A 25,016-nucleotide genomic window follows, 5' to 3' on the forward strand; every position below is an offset into this window, starting at 1 on the left:
AAGAAAGGCAGGTCAAAGGCCTTTAATTTGAATATTTTATGTTAAATTGAAAAACTGACTGCAAAAGGATGGGTGACAGCAATAATTATACTATATCTGAAGAATCTATTTACCTATTTAATTTCATTCATTTTTTTTTTTTTTAGGCAAGATTGTGTACATTTGCTTTGTAGAGCAAACACAGTTTCAAAATGACTTCATTGCCCCTATTTTTGAATGAATGCAACTTAACTGGCAAATTGAAAGCAAAAAACCCTGCAAGAATTGTTGTCATGAAGCAGACGTAAGATGAACAACTGATGACTTCTACATATGTCTGGAGACAAACATGGCTATATATGATATTCATAGGAAAAAAAATAGATGTATTTTGCCAAAGATTACAAAGTCATGGAAAAAAGACAAGGACACAAGTTGATTTCTCACTGCGGGTCCCTGAAATCAAGAGATACAAAAGAGAAAATTGATCTAAGAAATGAAAAATTTGAGAAGATGGAGAATGTGAAATGGATTTTTCATCCAATTTAGAATAGAGATAACATTGCTAGATAAACTTATACCAAACCAAAGTTTGTAAGAAAATATTTGGAAGTATCTTGGAAGTCCATCAAAAGGACTTTGAAACAAAGCGGGGAGGGGAGAAACTACCCATTTAGATTCCCAAAGACTGTCATCACAGAGAATAACTACACTGAAAAAAATACGAATTTTATCTTGGGATGTATCAAGAGTAATAAGGAATAAAAGACATAATAGTTTCCTTTGTACTCTGTCCTGGCAAGACCATTTATGAAATATCATACAATGGGTTAAGAAGTAAATTTAAGGTTGATGTCAGAAAAAAAAATCATTTGCAATTAATTAGTCCACAAATGTCCTACTTAGCAAGATACTTTCCCCACCAATGAAAGTCTGGGTGAACACTTGTTAGATATGTAATACAGTTGAGTTCCTTGGGAAGTAAGGGATAAGAGATTAAGCCACTGTAACGCCCTCCTCTTCCAAGATGCTCTAATTCTTTGATGATAATTTCAAGAAGGAAAAGGCTAGAGGATAAATTTCAATTAAAAAATTAAATACAAAAAATATTAAAGCTGATATGTAGGCGAGCACAAGAATTGAGAAATTAAAGGTTACAAATTCAACAAACCACAACTAACTACATCATTTTATGAACATTTCTACTTGTGACCCATTCCGAGCTCTCTACTATATATTCAGCAAAATCTGTTACCTTGTTTTTGACATCCACAGGCTGAACTAATGACCATTCAAGTTTTTTTAAGAGTTGAGAGAATACCATTTCTCAACTGATTTTGCTCTTGACCCTCTGACTCCTAGCGATTTCTAATCTAAGTGATAATTGTTTACATAATAAGATACATATAAAACAAACATAGAAAGAATTGCAGTTACCACTATAAAACCAACAGGAACTTATGTATATTATGCCAAGTAATCTCTCTATTCAACATGATTTAGTGACTCTCTAAAATTAAATTAAATTTAGTGACTAAAATTCAAACTCATTTGTCACTCAAAGTTCTCTACAATTTAGGGACTCCCAATACTTTTAGCATCCTCTGATATAATTTCCTTCACACATTCCAGTAAAACTGTTCTACTAATCTGCACTCACCTGCTTCCATATCTTGGCAAAATCATTTCACATGCCCATAAAGCTTTCTATCACTTTTCTTTCAAACATTTAAAGGGAAAATTTAAAAATATAAAACCAACCTCAAATTTGACTTCCTCTGACAAAACTTTTTCAAGTACCAATAGTTAGTAACAATCATTCTCTCTCAATACTCCTGGATCTCACATCATTGTTTATATTTCTTTTATAAGCATTTTTAGTAATATATATTAGAATTAATTTTGTGAAAAGGCTGAATTCCATATATTACCTAAAATTTCTTTGTCACCTCTCCTCAAAACCTAGCAGTATGCCTTCCATACAGAATGTACTTAAAAGTTTATAAAATAAAAACATCTCTTACTTTTAGTATCAAGTTGAGCACGATACTTCTCAAATCCCTTGAGACGAACTCTTTCTCCCAAAAGTTGTAAGAATTCTTCAAAAGCAGGTCCAGCTGACTCATTGTTGTACATCTCTTCTTCAGTGCTCTGTCCAGACTTACAGTACATGATACCCACTTTCAACTGATAGCTTAACTGTGAAAACAGACAATAACAAACATATAAATAAATATGCTCCATATGAATAAACTGTTTCAGTTGTTCTTTTTATTTAACCAGGTCCTGAGGGAAAAATGTTTAAAAATTAGCTAATGTATTTTGACACCATTTTTCAATTTTTGAACCCAATAAGGGTAGTAGAGAACTTACTTATTAGGGCTGTGAATTTCAAACATATCAGTAGTTGTCTTCATGTATTATAGAAATGAGTAGGAAAATAAATAAAAACTGCCATCATGATGTCAAAAGTATACATCACTAGAATAGATACTGGCACTTTAAGAAGATTCCAGCTAATGGGATTCTCAGCACAAGCAAAGAGCAGCTAATAAAAAGTTTTTTTAATAGAAGATTTGTGTATATTTAGGTGTTTTGTGTTCTCCAGAAGAATTTGGGAGTGGGGAGATGTAGTAGTAGAAGTAGGAGATTTTCAAAAGTAAAGCCCATTTTGTAAAAAGGAACCTTGAAATGAAAATCTTTATTCAATATTCATTTGACCATCAACTTCCTAATTTTCAAATAGAAAAGGATTCATTTTCCCAGATATTGTTAAGGCATCAATATGCTGCTTAATATCAGCACAAATGTTTGAATCCTATTTCCCCCAAAGGTCAGCTGTCAGATAAAGCTTTAAAATAAAATAATTACTTGTCAAAGAACAAGCATTTTTAAAGATATCTAATTTTAACCTATGTTACTTTTTACTAAAGCTGTGTTTTTACAGCATTCATTTCAAATTTCCCTACCAACTAAGATTAGATTTCCCTTGTAACAAAGATTTAAAAAGGAAAAAAAAAGTTCAGAAAAACTAAGAAATCAACTTTCTCTGACAATATACATAATATCAACAGCCATAGTTGCCTATTTGTGTAGGAAGAGGGTAATATATATTTTCTCAACTCTTCCTGAGGTCAAGACTAATCAATATAATTATTTGTTTTTTTTTCTTTTCATGTTTTTTCATCTGTGTTCTCATGTTTCTCTGAATTCTTCATATTAATTGTTACGTAAAACATAATAACATTCCATTAATTTCAAGTATCACAATTTGCTTAATCACTATCCAATGGATAATCCACTGAGTATTTGAAACTGAAAAAAGCAATGAAATTATTGTTATGGTATTGCACACTTGGATGTTTTTATCTTTCTAGGTTTCTGTGACACTAATTTTCTAGTTCTCATCCTACCCAACTAACCCCTCTTCTTCAATCTTATTATTGGTTTTTTTATCTGTTTCATGTCTACTAACCATGGATCTTTCAAAGCAGCTTCTCCTCCCTTTCTTTCCCAATCTTCTGGTGACCTCAAAAACGCCCATGAATTTAATTATAGTTTTACAGAGTTGTTTTTCAGATTTTTATCTTATATACCAGTCTCCCCAGTACTCTAGTTCCAAATCATTTACTGCATACTAGAAATTCAAATTAGGGTACCAAAGGCATCTTTAATCCTGTATGCCCACGAGAAAACCAAACTATCACTCTTTACAGATGATATGATGGTATACCTAAAGAACCCCAGAGATTCTACTAAAAAGCTTTTAGAAATAATTCATAACTTTAGCAAAGTTGCAGGATACAAAATAAATCCTCATAAATCCTCAACGTCTTTATACAACACCAACAAAATGCAACAGCAAGAGATACAAAGAGAAATTCCATTCAAAATAACTGTCGATAGCATAAAATATTTGGGAAACTATCTACCAAAGGAAGGTCAGGAATTATATGAGCAAAATTACAAAACACTTTCCACATAAATAAAGTTAGATTTAAATAATTGGAAAAATATTAAGTGCTCTTGGATAGGCTGAGCGAATATAATAAAGATGACAAAACTCCCTAAACTAATCTATTTATTTAGTGCTATACCAATCAGACTTCTAAGAAAATATTTTAATAATCTAGAAAAAACAACAACAAAATGCATATGGAAGAACAAAAGTTCCAGAATCTCAAGGGAATTAATGAAAAAAGAATCAAGATCTAAAACTATATTATAAAGCAGCAGTCACCAAAACCATTTGGTATTGGCTAAGAAATAAATTTGTTGATCAGTGGAATAGGTTAGGTTCACAAGGCAAAATCATTAATTACAGCAATCTAGTGTTTGACAAAGCCAAAAATCCTAACTTTTAGGATAAGAATTCATTATTTGACAAAAACTGCTGGGATAACTGGAAATTAGTATGGCAGAAATTAGGCATGGACCCACACTTAACACCATAGACCAAGATAAGATCAAAATGGGTCCATGACCTAAGCATAAAGAACAAGATTATAAATAAATTAGAGGAACATAGGATAGTTTATCTCTCAGACTTGTAGAAGAGGAAGAAATTTGTGACCAAAGATGAACTAGAGACCATTATTGATCACAAAATAGAAAATTTTGATTACATCAAATTAAAAAGCCTTTGTACAAACAAAACTAATGCAAATAAGATTAGAAGGGAAGCAACAAACTGGGAAAACATCTTAATAGTTAAAGGTTCTGAAAAAGGCCTCATTTCCAAAATATATAGAGAACTGACTCTAATTTATAAGAAATCAAGCCATTCTCCAATTGATAAATGATCAAAGGATATGAACAGACAATTTTCAGATGATGAAATTGAAACTATTTCCACTCATATGAAAGTGTTCCAAATCACTACTGATCAGAAAAATGCAAATTAAGACAACTCTGAGATACCACTACACACCTGTCAGATTGGCTGACAGGAAAAAATAATGATGAATATTGGAGGGGATGCAGGAAAACGGGGACACTGATGCATTGTTGGTGGAGTTGTGAACAAATCCAACCATTCTGGAGAGCAATCTGGAATTATGCCCCCAAAGTTATCAAACTGTGCATACCCTTTGATCCAGCAGTGCTACTAGTGGGCTTATACCCCAAAGAGATACTAAAGAAGGGAAAGGGACCTGTATGTGCCAAAATGTTTATGGCAGCCCTGTTTGTAGTGGCTAGAAACTGGAAAATGAATGGATGCCCATCAATTGGCAAATGGCTGGGTAAATTGTGGTATATGAATGTTATGGAATATTATTGTTCTGTAAGAAATGACCAGCAGGATGAATATAGAGAGGCTTGGAGAGACTTACATGAACTGATGCTGAGTGAAATGAACAGAATCAGGAGATCATTATGTATCTCAACAACAATACAGTATGAGGATGTATTCTGATGGAAGTGGATTTCTTTGACAAAGACAAGATCTAACTCAGTTTCAGTTGATCAAGGATGGGCAGAAGCAGCTACACCCAAAGAAAGAACACGGGGAAATGAATGTAAACTATTTGCATTTTTGTTTTTCTTCCTGGATTACTTTTACCTTCTGAATCCAATTCTCCCTGTGCAACTGTTTGGTTCTGCAAACATATATTGTATTTATTGTGACCTATTTAACATGTATAGGATTGCTTGCCATCTAGGGGAGGGGGTGAAGGGAGTGAGGGGAAAAATCAGAACAGAAGTGAGTGCAAGGGATAATGTTGTAAAAAAACTACCCAGGCATGGGTTCTGTCAATAAAAAGTTATAATTATTATTTTTTTTAAATCCCAAAATGCCCAAAATAAACTTCTTACTCTTTCTCCTCAAACCCACCCATCTCCCAAACTTACAAAGTATCAAAAACAAACAAACAAACAAACAACAACAACAAAAAAAAAAACACCACAGTTTTTCTAATGTAACCCTGGCATTACCCTTGACTCTTTAGTCTACCCTCACTATAGACAATGATTGCCAAATCATTGCTGTTTCTACCTCCATTACTTCTCCTAAATCTAATACCATTTCTCCATTCACATTACAATATTAGTTCATGGTCTTATATATATTATTACAAAAGCCTCCTAATTGGTCTCCCTGCCTCAAGTCTTTCCCCACTTCACTCCATTTCCCACCTTGTCGCCAAAGGTACACATATGAGTATGTCAGACTTTTACTCTATAAAATTCATTGTCTTAATATTTCTTTCAGAATAAAATACAAACTTCTCAATGTGACTTCTTAAAAGGCTCTCACAAACTGGATCTAACCTATCTTTCTAGGCTCTTGTACTTTATGCCCTACTGTGATTGAGATAAACTTCCTTCAGAAGATAAACAGTACTTCATTTTCTATTTCTGTTTTTTTTTTTTTCTTGCAAGGACTATCTTCCATACTTGAAAATTAAATCAAATCCTGAACTGTTCCACAAATAGTTTCTATTTATCAGTTTACTGAATATCAGGCTATTATTAACTTCAACAAGCTGTTTTTGCATATCTAGTATATTTCAACAACCTACTTAACTAATTTTTAATAAGCAGCAAAATGTTTTGTTGATTTCATCATATAATTTAAGGTCTAGAAATACCATTCACTTTTCCATCCTTTTGTATACTCTAAAAATATCTGCTCTTCAACCTTTCGCAATTTTATTTATTTAACAGTAAATATATAAATTTATTGTCACCTTTGGAGTTGAGGTCCCAATTGCTTTCATTCGCATTTTCATATGATTTGTGGTTTGGAAAATGTTTTCATATGGTCATTTACTCATGAAGTCATGTAATAAAATAGCTATCATTACATTGGAACAAAGTTAAAATCAAAGCAAAATTCGAAAAGGATAAAGGCAAGTAAAAAACATAGTATGCAATTACAAGACCTCCCATTTGTCATACCCAAACAAGCTACAAAATAAGAGAAATGTATAAAAGTAAAGAAATACACCATTTCCTACAGAAGCTTAACTCAAAATGGTTACCACAATGAAGAATCCAAAGAGACTCAAAACTTGCTTCTGCCAGGAAATACTTGCTCTTGCAAAGTAGAAAAGACCAGCAGGATAAAACATAACCAGTTTAAGATTAAAGATAAGACATCCAGCTAGACGTCACCAAGTACAGACAGATCACAGATCTCCTGAATAGAATTCATCTAGTTTTGAAAAAGTGAAAGAAATGTTTTTCAAGAGATCTAAAAGAGGAGAAGACAAAAAAATAATTGATTTGAAAAAGGAGTCTGAAGTCTGCTTTTGAAAATCTATTAATTTTTTTTGAGAATGCATATCAAAGATATCTCTAATTTAAAAAAAAAAGAGAGAGAGAGAGAGATGGGAAGGCTTTGTGATATTCAGTAGAGATCTTCAGTCATGCAACTGGTTGAAAGCTATATAATAAACACAGTAACTCTGCTAAGTTTTCAGTAAATAATCCCTGAGGTTTGAAGCCATTAGGAACAACTTTGTTCAATTAGTTCTGAGGCTCATCATTCAGTAAGTCAATTCCCAAACAATTACTATATACTAGGAAGATATAAATATTAAAAAAACTTCAATTCTTGCTCTGAAAGAGCACCTGTAACATTACAGGGAATAGAACACGTTTCAGTCAAAGTATACGCAAAATACAGATAAGATACAGACAAAATAAACAAATAGAACTAGTTGGGAGAAAAGCAGAAAAATGCTTCCTAAAAGAGGTGGTATCTGAAGTGAACCTTAAAACTGCCTAGAGGTTCCATGTGATAAAGGCATGGAAATAGCACACCAGGTACACAGACACACAAAAATAGGAGATGGAATAACACAGATGTGGAACAGTATTTATGACAAAAATCATGACATATGACATGTCAGCCATGTAGACTGGGTTACGTTTCGTCAGAGCGCTAGCTATGTAAACTGAGTTCACAGAAGGCATTCTCAAGACTAAATTGACCTCTGAGATAGTTTCCTTAAAGTCAGAAAAGGAAAAGTTGGCTGCTCCCCTCTCAAGTTGAATGGTATACCAGCATGGCCAACAGAGAGGCAGGGAAGACATGTACAAATGTATCAATGCTGAAATGCCTCTCCACAATGTGACTAGCCTAACCATGTAATAAAGTTGAAACTTTCAATTCATAGGAATGGAATTTTATTGGCAGGTCAGTTCATGTTACCTTAATTCTCAGCACATAGCAGTGTCTAGAACATAGTAGATGCTTAAAAATTGCTTGATAACTGCTGACTGACTCCAGTTTTTCTCTATTTGATTTTTAGTTATTTTTGACAGAATTTTTCTATTTCATACAATTTTAAAAACACATACATATAAGTAGTAAAAGTAAAATAAAATAAAAATCACAGTATTTTAGTGACAATATTTCACACTGCTATGCTCCTTACATGTATGACAGGTCCCTTAACTAATTCTCGTAGATGAATTACCCTGCAAAGAAAGTGACAAGGTGACTTGAACAATTTCAGTGTCAAGAAGAAAAATGTGTCTATTAGATAATTTATCCTGAGCAAGAGCACCTAGAAAAACTGTGGTTGCTTTTAATAGAAGATATATTTGAAGGAAAGGAGGGCATTGAAACAGAAAATATTTGACACAGATGTCTGTAAAATAATATTTTTAAAAACATTTCTTTTTTTCAGTCTTTGGTATGATGCAAAGGAAATAAATGTAAATTCAGATTCATTTAATGGCATCTCTTTCCAAATTTCATATTTAAGTGGAAAATAAAAGAATCATATCTGAAAAGTACAGTATTAAGTTAAATCTTGAGGTCAGGCATTAGTAATTTGTATAAAATTATACAAGTACTAGTAGGATTAAAATCCAAACCTTCCAATTACAAATGTTGCAGTAATGCCAGAAATAACCCATAAAGGATACATGCTCACCCATATCATCTCGCACAATTGTGGCACATAAAATACATTCAAAGAACTGTGAAGGATCAATTAATTAGATTCCAGGAAAAGGAATAAGAAATCAACATTGACCATAACCTCCCCCCCCAAAAAAGGGCAGAAAAATATTGTGTTTTCAGGAAGCATATTTAAAAAAAATAATAAAAGGAAGTATGACAATCAATAGAATCAGCGTCATATTCTGCTTTTGACATATATTAGAGATGTGATTCTAGGTTATTCAATTAACCTCTCAGGAGTTTTCCAACATTATACATTATAAAATACTAGCCCCCCAAAAAAAGGTTCTTCTCTCCTCATCCAATTCAGTTTCCTCTAACAATGAGTCACAAGTTTGTTCCAGGAAAAATAAAAGACAAGACAGAAGATAACTTACTTCTCTTCTTGAGTAAAAAACTTGAGAGAGATATAATTTTTTACAGATTTCAAAAGGAGATTCCTTTTATGACACATAGTACTGATTCCTAAACCAGGTCGCTTGAAAACAGAGAAAGAAAATCATAGTTCAATTTCTCTAATGAATATTGATGTAAAAATCTTAAATAAAATATTAGCAAAGAGCGAGAAGGAGAGTATTTGGAACAACAAGATTGTGTGATGATCAACAACTCTTTTAACAATGATATATTCAAAGTAATTCCAATAGATTTGGGATAGAAAGAGCCATCTGCATTCAGAGAGAGAACTATGGAAATTGAGTAAGACTCAAAGCACGGTATTTTCACCTTTTTTGTTTTTGTTGCTTGTTTTTTCTTTCTCATGTTTTTTTTTTTTTAATCTCATTTTTCTTGCACAGTATGATTAAATATAGAAGCATATTTGGAAGAATTACTCATTTTAGCCCATAGCAAACTGCTTGCTATCTTAGGGAGAAGGAGATAAGGGAGAGAAAGAGGAAAATTTGGAGACAAGGTTTTGCAAAGATGAATTTTTAAAACTATCTTTGTAGATATTTGGAAAAATAAGATACTATAATAAAAAAGTTTGAAAGTAACCACACACACACACACATGCACGCACACACACACACACACACACACACACACACAAACACAAAAATCAGATTAATCCATAGATAGGATCCATAATTTGTAACTAGTGGCAAATTACATGAATATATGCTTACTCCTTTATTGGCTGGCAATGTAAGGAAAACCAATTATATGCTCTCCATGTGTTACTATTGGAAACAAAACCCTCTTCTGAAAACATTCCATTCTGTCAATAATACTTGAAAAAGTCTCTACTTTCCTGACATATCTGCTATAATGATATACTGGTATTATTTGACTTTCACTCTCTTCACGTATGCAAAGCACATTTCTTGATAGAGTCAAAAAAACAAAAAAAATCTATCACCAAAATATTTTAGTCACAAACATCTCCATCTAATTGGATTAATGCTTATAGGCTCTCCCAAGTTAAGAACTTCTGCATCTTGAATTCCATAATAAGAATCTCTTCCATAACAAATAAGGTATCAAAAAAAAAAAAAAGTCAAAATTAACCTAGTAAAGCAATCCTTAGATTTCACATTTTCATTATTCCAAGCACAGCATTATGATTTAATTATGATCTTGTATTAATTAAAAATAAATATTTTTAAATATCTAAGTTTTTCTATATACCAATATTTGGTAGAAATCATCCCTGCCTAATTGACAATGGATAATAAAGAAAAGTTTAACTAATTTCCTATTTTGGAAATTAATAAATTCTACTTTTATTTGTATTTTACTTGAGTAAATAAAAGTTAATCAAAATTTCTTGATTAAAAAAAAAAGGCAGCCATCATCCCATTTTTCCTTTACGGTGCTCTATTCCTTATTATATCTCATCCATTTTAGTTGCTCCTTTTCCCATCTTTTTAAAAAACTCTTTCACACATATTGTTACATGTAGGCCTAAACCTGTAACAGCATATTGCTTCCCACAGGTTCTCCTATGTGATCACTTCATTTCAAAAAAAGGCCACTAAGCACCTTCTTTATCCAAAACCTTAATATAGGTGCTACAAATGCAAAACATATTCAGTGTCTAAATCTGGCTATCAAGGACAATAAGGTATACTAAAGAAGACGAAATATGCACAGAAAAAAATCTAACTACATAAGGTAGAGTATGAGGGGGCAAGAACAATAAAATGATGTGAAATTATAGGGAAAAAAAGGACTAAGAGGGACTAGAAAATGCTTTGTGGAAGAACTACTCAAACAAAAACTTAAAAAGGTAAGAAAAATTTTAGCAACAAAAGAAAAAAAGTCACATTTTAAGAATTCAACAACTATTTGTTAAAGATCTACTAGATCCTGAGTTAAAATGAAGGGTTGCAAAGATAAAATGAAAAACAGTCTCTGTCTCATATGTTGTTAAAGGGACAGGACATACCTACAGTTACATCAATTCAAGAAAGTTGTCCTCCACAAGGGGATGAGTCTCTGTGAAAACATGGAAATAGGGGAATAGAAAAAAGCAGCCCAATTAGGAAAAACACAAATAGAATGAAGGAAGGAATAGGAAGTTGAAGCTGTACTGTGACAACTGGCTAGGAAGGATGGCAAACTATGCCCCATTTAGCCAATGAAATAAAACCTCTCTCTTTCTCACTCTGAAACATGGCTATTCTAGGAAACTGAAACAAGTAGTTGGAAAGAAAAGGGAGCTCATAAAACCTGGAGCCCAGAAAGATCCTGCATTTCCCCTAAAGATAACCACAAATATACCTATTATAAACCTTAAAATAAAAAAGGATTTCTTACTTTCCTCGCAATGTTCGTGGGTGTGCATGTGTGCACACATGCCTATCTCTATAGTCTCTTCTGCTCTAGGACTGAACATTTTCTGGAATTCTTTTCCCTAATCTATACCAAACCCTACCTTTATCATGACTTGATAGTAAAGAAATGTGGCAAAAAGTCTTATCTGCTTTTTATATTGGTTGATATAAATTTTATTTACCCTCTGGGAGTAGAAGACAAGAACAGAGGTAACATACAAAGGAAAAATAGGGGTTTTCTCAATTTTGCATAAGCCGAGCCTCTATAGCTCACTGCCTGAGGCTGTCCAATTAATTTTTATAGCATTTGGTTTTCTCATAACATAAAACCTTCCTGTCCCTGATTCAGGTCACCCAGTTCAGCATGTTGGTACTTAAGAATTCTGTTTTCCTTCTGTTTCATTAATGATTAGTCCAGTAGAACAGGAGGGCCAAGGGGATAGCTTTGATGCCATGGGACTTGTTTCATTTTGAAATCATGCAGCTGGTGACTGTCTTGTCATCTTATGTTGAAAATTAAATACATGGCAAGGAGGCTAGTGTCATGATCAAAGAGGTAGGAAAAATGGAGAGGAAGAAAGATAAAAGACTTTAATGAAAGGAGGGGACCAGGTTATAAAGGGTTTTGGATGCCAAACAAGATTTTATATTTGATTCTAGAGGTGATAAGGAGCCATTGTAATTAATGCTATAGGTTTGAAGATAACAATAATGTACTGACCCTTCCAGGGTCCTATTTTCCCCCAGCTAAGATTTCATGTCTCTACAAAAACCTTGCCACTCTTCCTTTGACTGTGCTCCAGCTTTTCTATAAGTTCTCTCATATATAATGCTTAGAATGTAATATCATAATCTGAAATGAAAAACTAAGATCCATTTAATAGAATATAAATTCCTTGAAAGCAGGAACTATTCTGATTTTATTTTTACATCCTGTGTAAGTATGCAGTTTCTGGAATGGAGAAGGAACTTAATGAATACTTATTAAGTTGAACTGTCTAAGCAGAGTAGTTGGGCAGCTATTTGGAGTAGTAGACAGTTGTAGTCAGGAAGATTCATCTTCCTCAGTTCAAATCTGGCTTCAGATACTTACTAGTAGGGTAAACCTGGAAAAGTTACCTGACTCTATTTGTCTTAATTTCTTCATGTGTAAAATTAGCTAGAGAAGAAATAAGAGACAACTCCAAGATTTTTGCCAAGAAAATCCCAAATATGGCCACAAAAAGTTGTATACAACTAAAACGCAACAAAAATAGAGTAGTATTAAAATCTCTGTGGTTCTGAACATAATGCTTCTTCTAATAGTGGATAATATTTTTTTGTATTATCACTTTATATTGCCTTTTCATATTGATAGCCTTCAATAAAACCTTGGTTTGTTTCTATATGATGTCTAATATTCCAACAAAAACTCATTAAGCACTTGCTATGTTCCAAGTATTTTCTTATGACTTTATATTTAATTGTGACATTATATTTAATAATCATTATTTAAGAAAAGAAACTGGATTAGTATATTCAAATATCTAAATGTTCACAAATTAAGGGGTAATTTCCCTAATTAAAAGCATCAACATTTGAGTTTTAAAAATGTTGCTACTCTTTTATGCATTACCCACAATATAGCAAATATCATTATAATTAGATTTAAAAATAAGAACTAACAAAGGAAGCAGGTAAGGAACTGATGTAAAGCACCATTTTTTTTTTAAATTTTTAAATTGAAGTGGATATAACATTATATAAGATGAAACCTGTACTTGTCAGTGGGGAAAAAAAATTCCTTCCATCCTAATGATATATGTAATGCTATATGGGATTACTGGCTTAAATTAGGCAGTATTTATCAATTCTAATCTACCTTTTTTTTCATAAAAGTAGTACTCCAAAGCCTTGTCCTGGTATGCTGCTGATTGTATTTTAGAAGACCATTACAGAAGAAAACAATATCTAGCAAATGCTCATTTCCTTTTCTCTACACTGGAATTGTTTTAAGTATAGTGTCAGTATCAGACTGCATCTACTTTCTGTGTCTTTGTTAGCTAAGTGCAGAAAAGCATGCTAAGCTAAGAATGCCTCGTCTACAGTTAGTGGGTAAATCTTTTGGTTACAATAACCTTTGAAACAAAATGAAATGCAAAACTGACATCAGTTTTTCATGTCTTTTTTCTACTTCTCCGGTTCATGGGTGAGAGTAAGGAAACAGAAGTCACAAAGTTTCTAGACTATATATAAATATTACCTTAACTAAAAGACTGTTAATTGTGAATATTTGAAAAAAGGACTAACATGACTATAATTTCAGCTCATATGGAAATAAGAATGATAAAGTGAAAAATTAATTTTACTAAGAGCTTATTGAAAAATCTTATTGAAAGAGATCTTTATCATTCCTAGAAATATTTGAGACTGAAAAGGAGAAATGACAAATGGACAAAATAAAAAAAATTGTCAAAACTTTATCTCTATTGATTTGCATGAGAAAGTAATAATGGTACTAAAGAAAACAAAGAAAAATAGTTTAGATTAGAGGTACCACAGTTTCTAAGGTATTGAAGGATTTAGAGTCTTAAAATATCTAAAAGAGAAAAAAATGCCAAAATTATTAGGGAAAAAAAAATACTAATAGTCTAAGATTCTAGATCTTAAGCTGGAAAGGATAACAAATGCAATCTACTTTAATTACCTTTTCTTCCAGAAGAAAAAACTGAGGCCTAAGGTCACAAAGGTGGTAAAGGTGAGATTATGTAAGAAACCAACGTAGGTTCCCTTACACGTTATATGAAGAATTTGTCAAGGGTATCACTGATGAAAATGTGGGAAAGGAACAGTCAGGCTTTTACAAATTATATTCTCCAATCTACCATCATTTAATTCTTGCTATTTGTTGTTTGCTGACTATCATATGCGTTGTCAGAGAGAAAGAAAGAGAGACCCAGGAGAACAAAACACTGACTTTCCCTACATTGTCTTCTATGCCTATGGTGATAATTTGGGAAGTAATCTGATCAACCAAAGGGATAACTCTGTTTGATGAAACTTAGGTTATTAATATCAAGCAAGACAGAAAACAGAAATTTATGCATATCACTTCTGTTTGTCACTATCATTAAGAGAGTCCAAATGAACAGCAATCCCTAATTGATGGCAATAAAGTTCTGAAAAAGTCACAAGTCACTGCAAGGGCTATTAAATGAGATCTAAAATCTCTCAAGAGTTTGGCCTAACAATCTACAAGGGCCAAGAAGAAAAAGAATGCCCACTGACTATATGATGATATGCTAAGGGACAGAGAGCTTGTTAAGCTGGTCCATCAGTAAATATACCATGAGTGGATGATGAAAATCTGCAGTGAACTGTGCTCTAAACTAAGGAGACAAAATGGGGTAGATTTATGTTTAGGAAAAATGTTGCAATACTTAAAGTGATCTCAAGCTTCTTCTGAAAAAGAAAGAAATTATTTTTTTTAGAATGACACTTGAGTAGTAAATATTATAAGATCCAAATTTTGGGTCAACCAAAACACAATGGAAATATACTGTAACATAGTAAAAATGATGAATCACATGCACCAAAGTAGCATAAACTATATCAGCCAGAAGGTGTATTAGCAGAAAGGAAGAAGGCTAATCATGTGTTAAAAGCAAAACCACCTCCACATTTGATAAGATTAGAGATCAAATGACATAATGGAATATTATTTATCTATGTTATTCCCGATTCTCATCATCCACAACAAACTGGTTGAATTTATACTGGACTGTCAACAAGGTTCCTCACAGTTGAAAAAACTATTGATTTTTGTGGCATGGAGGAATTAATAATCTTATATGCAACAAGTTTGAGAGAATTTTATTTACAGCAACTTTTTATGCTGTCTACAATATAGCATTTTGGTTCAACATAATTTTCTAAATTCTAATAGATATCAGATTGCCTTGAAGCAGAAATGATTCTCACTCCCAGTTATGGGAGTAATGTAATATGTAATGCTCTCCTCCTTTTCTAACAAATCTAAGACACACGTAAGTCTTTAAAAGCAAGCTTTTGTTCTTGTTTGCTGTTACTCCATCCTGAGTTTTGTACCATGTATGCCAGAAATTAAAAATCTAGATAGATGCAAAACCAAAGGAACACAGGCCTAGGGGAGCAGCTTCCTTATTTGGCTGAAGTCCCCGAATAGAAGTCAAACCCAAATCCTGTGATTCCTGATCACATTCCTCCCACCATAAGCCCTATTTCCCTTTAGTTTCCCTAAGGAGAAACAAAAACAAAAACAGGACAAGCTGTTAACAAGGGACATTAACAGTATTTGTAAGCAAAATAAAAATGCTAACACTAAAAGGTAGAATTGAGAATTCAGAAAGTTGGATGACAACTCATTCCAGTCTTGATGATTCTTACCAGTAGTCTTTGTTTTTACTTGAAGTTCTAATCTTGAACCTTCTAAGCCAACTTTGATATATGATAATTGATCTAATTCCTGCCAGTTAGCCTAGCAGCACTCAAACCTAAATTTTTTTCTTTAATGGCTCCAAAACTTCCACTGTAATATTTCACTTTCACGTTTTTGGCTGACCCAAGTTGGATATTCATTGAAAATCCCTAGGATATTTTAGGCTCACTTAATACCATCCCTTAAGGATCAGATAACATCTCTGTTCACTTTGTTGTATTTACCAGTATTTTCTCACTTTCCTAGAAAGAATGGTATACCTTAATGAATAATAAACGATGTCACTTACCCCTTGCTCATCTAGCTTCATGAGTTGTTCTGTGACTTTGGGAGTGTTAAAGGCCAACCTCAGACACTGGACATTTAGCTCAGGAATCACATGTTCAAGCACTTCTTTCAAGGGCAGTCCTCTAGCTGTACAATGTTTTGCAGTTGAGGGAATAGCATCTTCTAGGACAGCACCTCTTAATGTCAGGAGCTAGATAAAAGAAATACATTCCAATAAAGCCCCTCCAACATATTAATATATTTCCAAAGTTTTTATTACCCAATTCTGCTATCTTAACCAAGTCATACAGTTTCATGTTTAGGGATAAATTATTTTTGAAAAATTAAATAGAGGAAAGGCAGCTAGGTGGCCTAGTGGATAGAATGCCAGCCCTGAAGTCAGGAGGATCCGAGTTCAAATCTGACTTCAGACATTTCCTAACTGGGTGAACCTGGGCAAGTCACTTAACCCCAATTGCCTCAGGAAAAGAAAAGAAAAGAAAAGAAAAGTTAAATAGAGAAGGAAAGGAAGATAAAAGAGATGGCATGAGAAGCTAATGTTAATATTCATGAATGAAAAGATAGGCAACTATTTTAAGAATGATTTATTCAAACAATATAAAATGTAATCTCCAGAAGGGTATGTGATAAAAATAAAATATAATTTAATAATTTACTAAAATAAAATAAATTAAATGGCTGACTTGCTTATTGAGTTTCAAACTCCTCTGGAATGTAAGGTATTCCACAATCTGGCACCATCCTACATTTCTAAACTTATATTACCCCTTCCCCCACAACAAATATTATACTGCAGCCAAAGTAGACTACTCCCAACTCCCTAGAAACTCACACAATTCATTGTATTTGAGAAGACTCTCTTTCATGGTCTCTGCAAGATGAATTAAAATTCTACTTAAAGTCACCTCAGTGCCTATCCAAACAAATCTCACCTTTTGTTATTAATCTCTGCTTAATCTTTCCCCTCTTTTCCTTTGTTCTTAGTTTCCTCTCAGTGATAACAACTTTTATCTACCAAATTCACAAAACATTTTCTGTTATGACTCAAATGAATTTACTATAAAATATTGTACAACAACAAATTTTTTCTCCTTAAACAATAACTTCCAAGAGAGCAAGAATTGTAGCTTGACTAAATTTTGTATTTTTCCTAAGCTATCAATATGGTGTTTTGCATATAGTCAGTACTTACAAGTTTTCACTGAATCGTTATCAACCATTAGCTTTATTCAAAGCTGACTCAGTAAGAATATATTAAATTTAATCTCATTTGAACAAGTTAATAGTACAATCATTAAATATAAAAATCTTTTGTCCTTCTCTCTCTCTTTTTTTTAAAGGCCTTTTTTCTTCAGATGGAATGTATATTTAAATTAACAAAAGAGTCAAAGGGAAATTCCTATGTATTAATGACTACCTCAGGAAGAGCAAATGCTCTTCAGGCATAAAGCCTAATGGAGTTTTAATTCCCAGGAAATGCCATGTACCTCTTGTTCTTAAGCTAAGCTAAATATTGCTGGTGGAGAGGAGAAAAAGATTTGGAAAAGATAAAATCAATATGCTAGCTTATATTAATCTTCATACATGAGGAAGAAACTTGTGCTATTTGTAGGAAGCATATATGATTAGCATATTTCCACTTTCATTTGCATGTAATTTTTCACACACTTCTGATGATGTGAAAAACTTTGTTCTTACTATTTTATACCTAATTCTGACAAAGATAGATCCTCTCTTTTTTTATATAGTAACTGAAAAAAATAACTCAGTTATTACGGTCTTTCCTTTTATTCTGGCATAGAACATGGAAACTTAGACCACAAACATTCTCTATTTAGAAACTAGCCTAGTATTTTTATTAAACACATCATGGTCATCAGGAAGACAAATGTTTTAAATCTATAAGGGGAAAAAAAAGGATTGAATGAGTCTCCTTTTACATAATTACTTTTGCTCTTGATAATTTCCAAGTCATTACTGTTACTAATGACCAGAGAGATGTTGCTCAGTTTTCAGTCTTAAAAATGTGAAAATGGCTTGCATGAAGCTGAAATTGGGGAACCTGAGTTCAAATAAAGCCTGAGACCCCCAAGAATTCTGCCACCTTGGGCATGTCTGATTTCCTCAGATTCCTCATCTATAAAAATTTGTTTCTAATAATATATTGTGACTTCCTAATAATATATTAGAGATGGCTTAAGAGAAAGAGCACTAACTTAAGAGTAAGAAGTTCTGACATTTATTCATGTTCTAAGATTTAACATCTTTGATATCCCCACTAATTCATAAAGTTGTTCATAAAGCAAATGAGATTATGCATGAAGAAATGATTTGAAAATAAGCAGTGATACAACAAAAGATACATTATTTATTGTCTTTGATAAGTATATGGGGACTCAACCTTCCTCTTCATTAAATGGCCTAAAATAGTAATCCAACTACAATCTTACTAGTTTTTATTCTAAAAGAATTTCATACAAATAAAGGGGAGATCATATTATTCCTGTTATTATTATTATTATTTTCCTCACTAAGCAGATTATTTCCCCAATCTGTTTATCTAATATTAGTCTCTCTACTAAGCTCTAGTTCCTCACACAAATTCCTCAGGACATCACAAATAGGGAGTATCTGAAATTCAAGATATCAAACACTCATTATTCTCCACCAAGATTACCCCCTTCTGAACTTCCCTATTACTATCAAAGGAAATTCCATCTCACCACTCCATGTCATTATTTCATCTTATACTATATAAATATTTTTTATAGCCTCTCTCTCACACACACACACAAACTCTATCTTTCTCTATTCATTGTCCCTTGTCTAATCTACTAAAATAGCCCCCATTCATTGTTCATTCATTATTCAAGTCTTTACTCATTCTAACAGATTCTCCATACTCAGCACCATGTCTGATCATGTCACCCTTTTGGCTCAATAAAGTACATTGCTCTCTATTATTTCTAGAATGAACTATAAAATACAATGGGATTTAAAGTTCTTCATAATTCAGTTTCTTCCCATCTTCCTAACATCCTAACATTCCACTCTCTTCCATGTAGTCTATGACCAAGTCACACATGGCTTTCCTGCTATTCTCTATAATTTCCCCTCTCTTGCCTCTGCGATTACATAAGACACACTCCCTATTGTATGACTTTGGATTCCTGACTAACATTGAGATTTGGCTTAAGCATTATACCTTTCATAAAGTCTTTCTATTCCTTAGTACTAGTGTCATCTTTTTTTACTGTCACTTTTACAGGTAATATTGTGGACAAAATGCTTAAGTCAGGGATTCCAAGTTCAAATCTATCCACAGATACTTCCCGGCTGTGTGACCTTGGGAATTCACTTAATCTCGGTATTCTCATCTGTTAAATAAAGATAATAATACTATCTAGCTCCCAGGATTGTTGTGAAGATCATATTAAACTGTAAAATATTTAGTGCTGTGCCTGACATACAGTTAAGCACTACATAAATATTAGGAATTACTATTGTAGTTGTTTTCAGTAGCAGTAGTAGTATTATTGTTAGATGAATCAGTAGTGAATAAACTGACTTCTCAGAGGATTTCTTATATGAAATAGTACCGTATAACATAGTATATCTTTGTCACAAAGAATATGTAATATGTTTATATGGTAATGGGAGATTTTTTAAAACATCCTACCTAAATTTTTTTTCCAATTTATTGAAGACTGTAGTAATGCAAATATCACCAATAGTTTTTCAACTATTGCTAGTGCTTAGGAAATCAAAAATTAAAGTTCAAAGTTTGTATGAGTGGCTATTCCACATTTGGTCTAGGTCTGCCAATAATCTGAATTTGAAGTATTTAAATATAAAAATAAAACTCTCACAAAAACCAATTATGTTCAATGATCTTTGTTTGGACTGTTGATTCTAATATCAAAAGCTAAAGAAAGTAACTTTAAAAATAGCCTTCAGGAATTCAGTGAAACCAGAATATCACTCAATTGAGCTTCAGTAAGAGTTGTGGGGTAGTTAGAGATCAAGGGCCAAAATATTCACCAAACCATTTCAAACAAATTGTGAATGGAGAAATAGAGGAAACAGAAAGAATCACAGAAAAGATTTAAAAGCCTCAAAAATAAGCAGAGACAAGAAAGATTTCCCTTTTGTGGGGTAGAGAAAGAAGCAAGTACACTCTATAATCAAATCAATAGGCATTTGTTCAATGCCTACTATGCAGTGTGCAGAAGAGAAAAATGGAACTCATTGTGACTAATCTTTATTTTTTCATTATGCTGTGAGGTAATGTCCTCAGCTTAGGGGAAGGGGATGGTAGAGGAAAAAAAGAATTGGGACAGCTATTGTGGGGAATACAACAGAGAGTCAATTAGATCTGGTTTAGAAACTGACTCATCAGGTCACGGTCATTATCTATAGTCATTAGCTGAATGACCACAGATAAGCCAATTAGCCTCTCTTCCTCATCTGTAAAATGGTACTATTACTATTCCCATTTTACAGATGAGGAAACTGAGAAGTTAAGTGACTTTTCCAACTTAATACATCTCTGAGACTGGATTTAAATTCAGGTCCTCCCGACACTGGTCTCACTCCAAAATACAAAGCCAAGATTAATAGCTTTTCTTTTTTTTCGTTCTTTTTTTTCTTTCAACACTTATTAACTGAGTACATATAAGTTTAATATATACTGCATACCTAAGTTTTGCTTTTGTTTTCTAAATCATAAATCTTGTCCTAAAGTAAAAAAATCATAATCTCAAATTCCATTCTAGAAATTTCAGGTAATGATAAACCAAAGAAGACTAAAAGCCACTATGGGAACAGAATGTTACATACTAAGTGATATGAACTTTGTGCCACATGAACACAGAGAAGATAGATCTTTTAGCTAAGGTAATTTTAGAAAATGCATCATGCAGAGGGTGGAAAGTATTAGTAACAGAGGAATCTTAGTTTTGGAATTAGAAAACTGGATGCTAGTCTTGTCTTTGACATTGTCTCTGAGCTTTAATTCCATCAATATGGAGATACTGTTCCTTGTTCTAACCATCTGACAGGGCTATAAGGAAGAAAAAAGTGGTATCTCTCAAGTACTACAAAAATGTTAAGTTGTTGCTGTTTTTATGCCAGAATCTTCAAAGATGAACAGGTTCTCATTCTGCAGCCTAATATGACTGTAAAAGGAAAAGATGGTCAAGGAGAAAAGAGCAAAGCAACAGTGACTATTCCTATGTCTCACTCATTATTAAGTTAGGTGGTTTTATTGCATACTATATGTGATGCATAAGAGCAAATTCAACATGTTTTGATGCAAATATTCAAAAATAATTAATGGATTGTCACATATAAATATCTATGCAATGTTAGATAAAATTTCAATTGCAATACAACAATAATACTTTTACTTATTATTAGTTCCTATTAGGCCTCAAGCCTCTTCAGTAATCTATGAAGATTACCTCACTAGTTCTGAATATTATTCGATAATTGTATGGCGGTCCATTTTCTTTCAGTTCTTCTGGTTTTTCTCTTCGAATGCTTACAGCCACTGGACCGAGGTTCTCATCTGCTCCAAAATAATTCCAGTGTTCTAAAACAAAATTTAAGAAGAGAAATTTTTAACACCATGCTGTAGAAATAGCAGGTTTCAATCAAAGATCAACACTGAAAAAAAAAAAAAAAAAGGTTATACACATATTAATAGAATATAAAAATAATTCATCTAATTCCAAAAAAAAAAAAGGTTTATTCATTTACTCTGGCCCAAGTGAATTCAATAAACATCAATTAAGGACAGGTACTAAATACTGTAAATGGAAAAAGAGACAGATATCACTCCCTCCAGGAGCTTAAAATCAAAAATGGAGGATGAGAATCAGATAAATAAATCAATACAAGTCACACAAAAGAGATGTCAAGATAAATTGCTAGAAAAACTCAGGAAGTCAGTTTCATTTGGGTGTTAGAGGTGGGAATAGGAAAGGATTCTTTGAGGAAGATATATAATCTGGGTTTTAAGAAAGAAAAGGAGTAGGTAAAAATAGATAAAGGAGTCTACACAGACAAAATTTACACACATAAGATAGAGGGAAAGTGGTTGAATGGGGTAAATTTGTATCAAATTTCTCTGATAAAGATTTGGTATTCAAGAGATATAAACAATTTACATAATTGTGTATACAAACATGAACAAACATTTCTCAAGAGAAGAAATGTAAAGTATTCACAACCAATGAAAGAATGTAAAAGTCACTACTATAAGAAATGAGAATGAAAATAAATCTGCAGGTTTCATCTCACATCCTGAAAACTGGATAAGCAGATAAAAAATAACAATGCTTGGAGAGATTATGGAATTGGAAAAATGGTATAACTATTCTTGAAAGTTATCTGTAATTATCAAAATAATTTTGCATTTGTCCACAAAATGTCCATATTAAGATGTCCCTTTGAACTTGACACTTCATTACTGAACCTATAAAGAAGCTATTAATAATTTTCCCCCCACATGCAGCGACATATACAGAGCAATGCTATTTTTTTTTTTAATAGCAAAGAACTGGAAAGAAAGAAGATGCCATCAGTTGGGGAATGGCTAAACAAACTGTGGTACAAAAATGTCCCAGGATGATACACTATGACCAAGTAGGATTTATACCAGGAATGCATGGCTGGTTCAATATTAGGAAAACTATTAGCATAATTGACCATATCAATAACCAAATTAACAAAAAGTATATGATCATCTCAATAGATGCAGAAAAAGCATTTGATAAAATCCAACATCCATTCCTAATAAAAACACTTGAGAGTATAGGAATAAATGGATTTTTCCTTAACATATTCAGGAGCATCTAAAACCATCAGTAAGCATCATATATAATGGGGATAAACTGGAACCTTTCTGAATAAGATCAAGAGTGAAACAAGGTTTCCCACTTTCACCATTAGTATTCAATATTGTATTAGAAATGTTGCCTTCGATAATAAGAATTGAGAAAGAGATTAAACGAATTACAGCAGGTAATGAGGAACGAAATTATCACTCTTTGCAAATGATATGATGGTATACTTAGAGAATCACAGAGATTCTACTAAAAAAGCTATTAGAAATAATCCACACCTTTAGCAAAGTCGCAGCATACAAAATAAACCCACATAAGCCATCAGCATTCTTATGTATCATTAACAAAATCCAACAGTTAATTTAAATGGAATTTCTCTTTGTAATTAACTTCCGATTATATAAATTATTTGGGAATCTATCAGCCAAGGGAAAGTCAGGAACTATAGGAGCAACTACAAAACACTTTCCACACAAATAAAATCAGATCTAAACAATTGGAAAAATACAAAGTGCTCTTGGATAGGTCAAGCAAAGATAATAAAGATGACAATACTAGCTAACCTAATCTATTTATTTAGTATACCAATCAGACTCCCAAAAAACTATTTAGTGACCTAGAAAAAAATGAGAAAAAAATTCATCTGGAAGAACAAAAGTCAAGATTTTCAAGGGAACTAATTAAAAAAAAAAAAATCAAATGAAGGTGGCATAGCTGTATCAGATCTAAAACTATATTATAAATTAGCAGTTACCGAAACCATTTGGTACTGGCTAAGAAATAGACTAGGTGATCAGTGGAACAAGTTAAATCCAAAGGACAAAATAGCCAATAACTTTAATAAACTAGTATTGAACAAACCCAAAGACCTCAGCTTTTGGGATAAGAATTCATTGTTTGACAAAAACTGATGAACTAGATCCATAACAAAATAAGTGCTTAAAAAAAAAAAGGGATAGACATAATTATTAGGCTAAGTCAACTAATTAGATAAATAGTAAAAAGTAATATTGCACTTTTATCACTAGTCCTCTTTTGAGAAAAAAGGTATTGTATGTATAAGGATGTATTCTGATAGAAGTGGATTTCTTTAACAAAGAGACCTAACTCAGTTTCAGTTGATCAAGGATGGACAGAAGCAGCTATATACTCAAAGAAAGAAGACTGGGCAATGAATGTAAATTGTTTGCATTTTTGTTTTTCTTCCTGGGTTATTTTTATCTTCTGAATCCAATTCTTCCTGTGCAATAAGAGAACTGTTCGGTTCTGCACACATATATAGTATCTAGAATATGCTGTGACATATTTAACATGTATAGGACTGCTTGCCATCTGGGGGAGGGGAAAAATTGGAACAGAAGTGAGTGCAAAGGATAATGTTGTAAAAAATTACCCTGGCATGGGTTCTGTCAATAAAAAGTTATAATTATTAAGAGAGAGAGGGGGGGGGGACCACAATCAACAACATGAATGCATTAAGCATCCCTATAAGCATTTCAAGGGCACACCCAGTATTTTAAAAAATGTATTATATCTAGCATTGACCACTGACCACTCACCCATATGTCTAGTATTAGTTTCAACTATTTGACTATGCCAAGATAGCAAGTCAAGCACAATATGTCCAAAACTATATTCATCATTTATTTTCCTCAAACACCCAGTTCTTCCTCTTCACTGTATTATTTCTGTAATGGAAATCAGTCATCCATAGTTAAAAGTTTTAAATTATTTTTTACTTTTTTCTC

The 25,016-nt window shown here is 32.6% G+C and overlaps 1 protein-coding gene across 6 annotated transcripts in view; it reads right to left on the bottom strand.

Moving 5' to 3' along the window:
• SIPA1L1 (signal induced proliferation associated 1 like 1) overlaps nucleotides 1-25,016 on the bottom strand; it is a 290,775-nt gene that overhangs the window by 98,719 nt on the left and 167,040 nt on the right. For all 6 annotated transcript variants that reach the window (XM_051977675.1, XM_051977676.1, XM_051977674.1 and 3 more), the window contains 3 exons: nucleotides 21,883-22,013; nucleotides 16,422-16,610; nucleotides 2,004-2,178 (listed from right to left, as the gene is read on the bottom strand). In XM_051977675.1, coding sequence (XP_051833635.1) covers nucleotides 2,004-2,178; nucleotides 16,422-16,610; nucleotides 21,883-22,013 — 495 coding nt within the window. The remainder of the gene's footprint in view (nucleotides 1-2,003; nucleotides 2,179-16,421; nucleotides 16,611-21,882; nucleotides 22,014-25,016) is intronic.

The sequence above is a fragment of the Antechinus flavipes genome, chromosome 2 (assembly GCF_016432865.1).
Source record: "Antechinus flavipes isolate AdamAnt ecotype Samford, QLD, Australia chromosome 2, AdamAnt_v2, whole genome shotgun sequence".
Taxonomy (NCBI): Eukaryota; Metazoa; Chordata; class Mammalia; order Dasyuromorphia; family Dasyuridae; genus Antechinus; species Antechinus flavipes.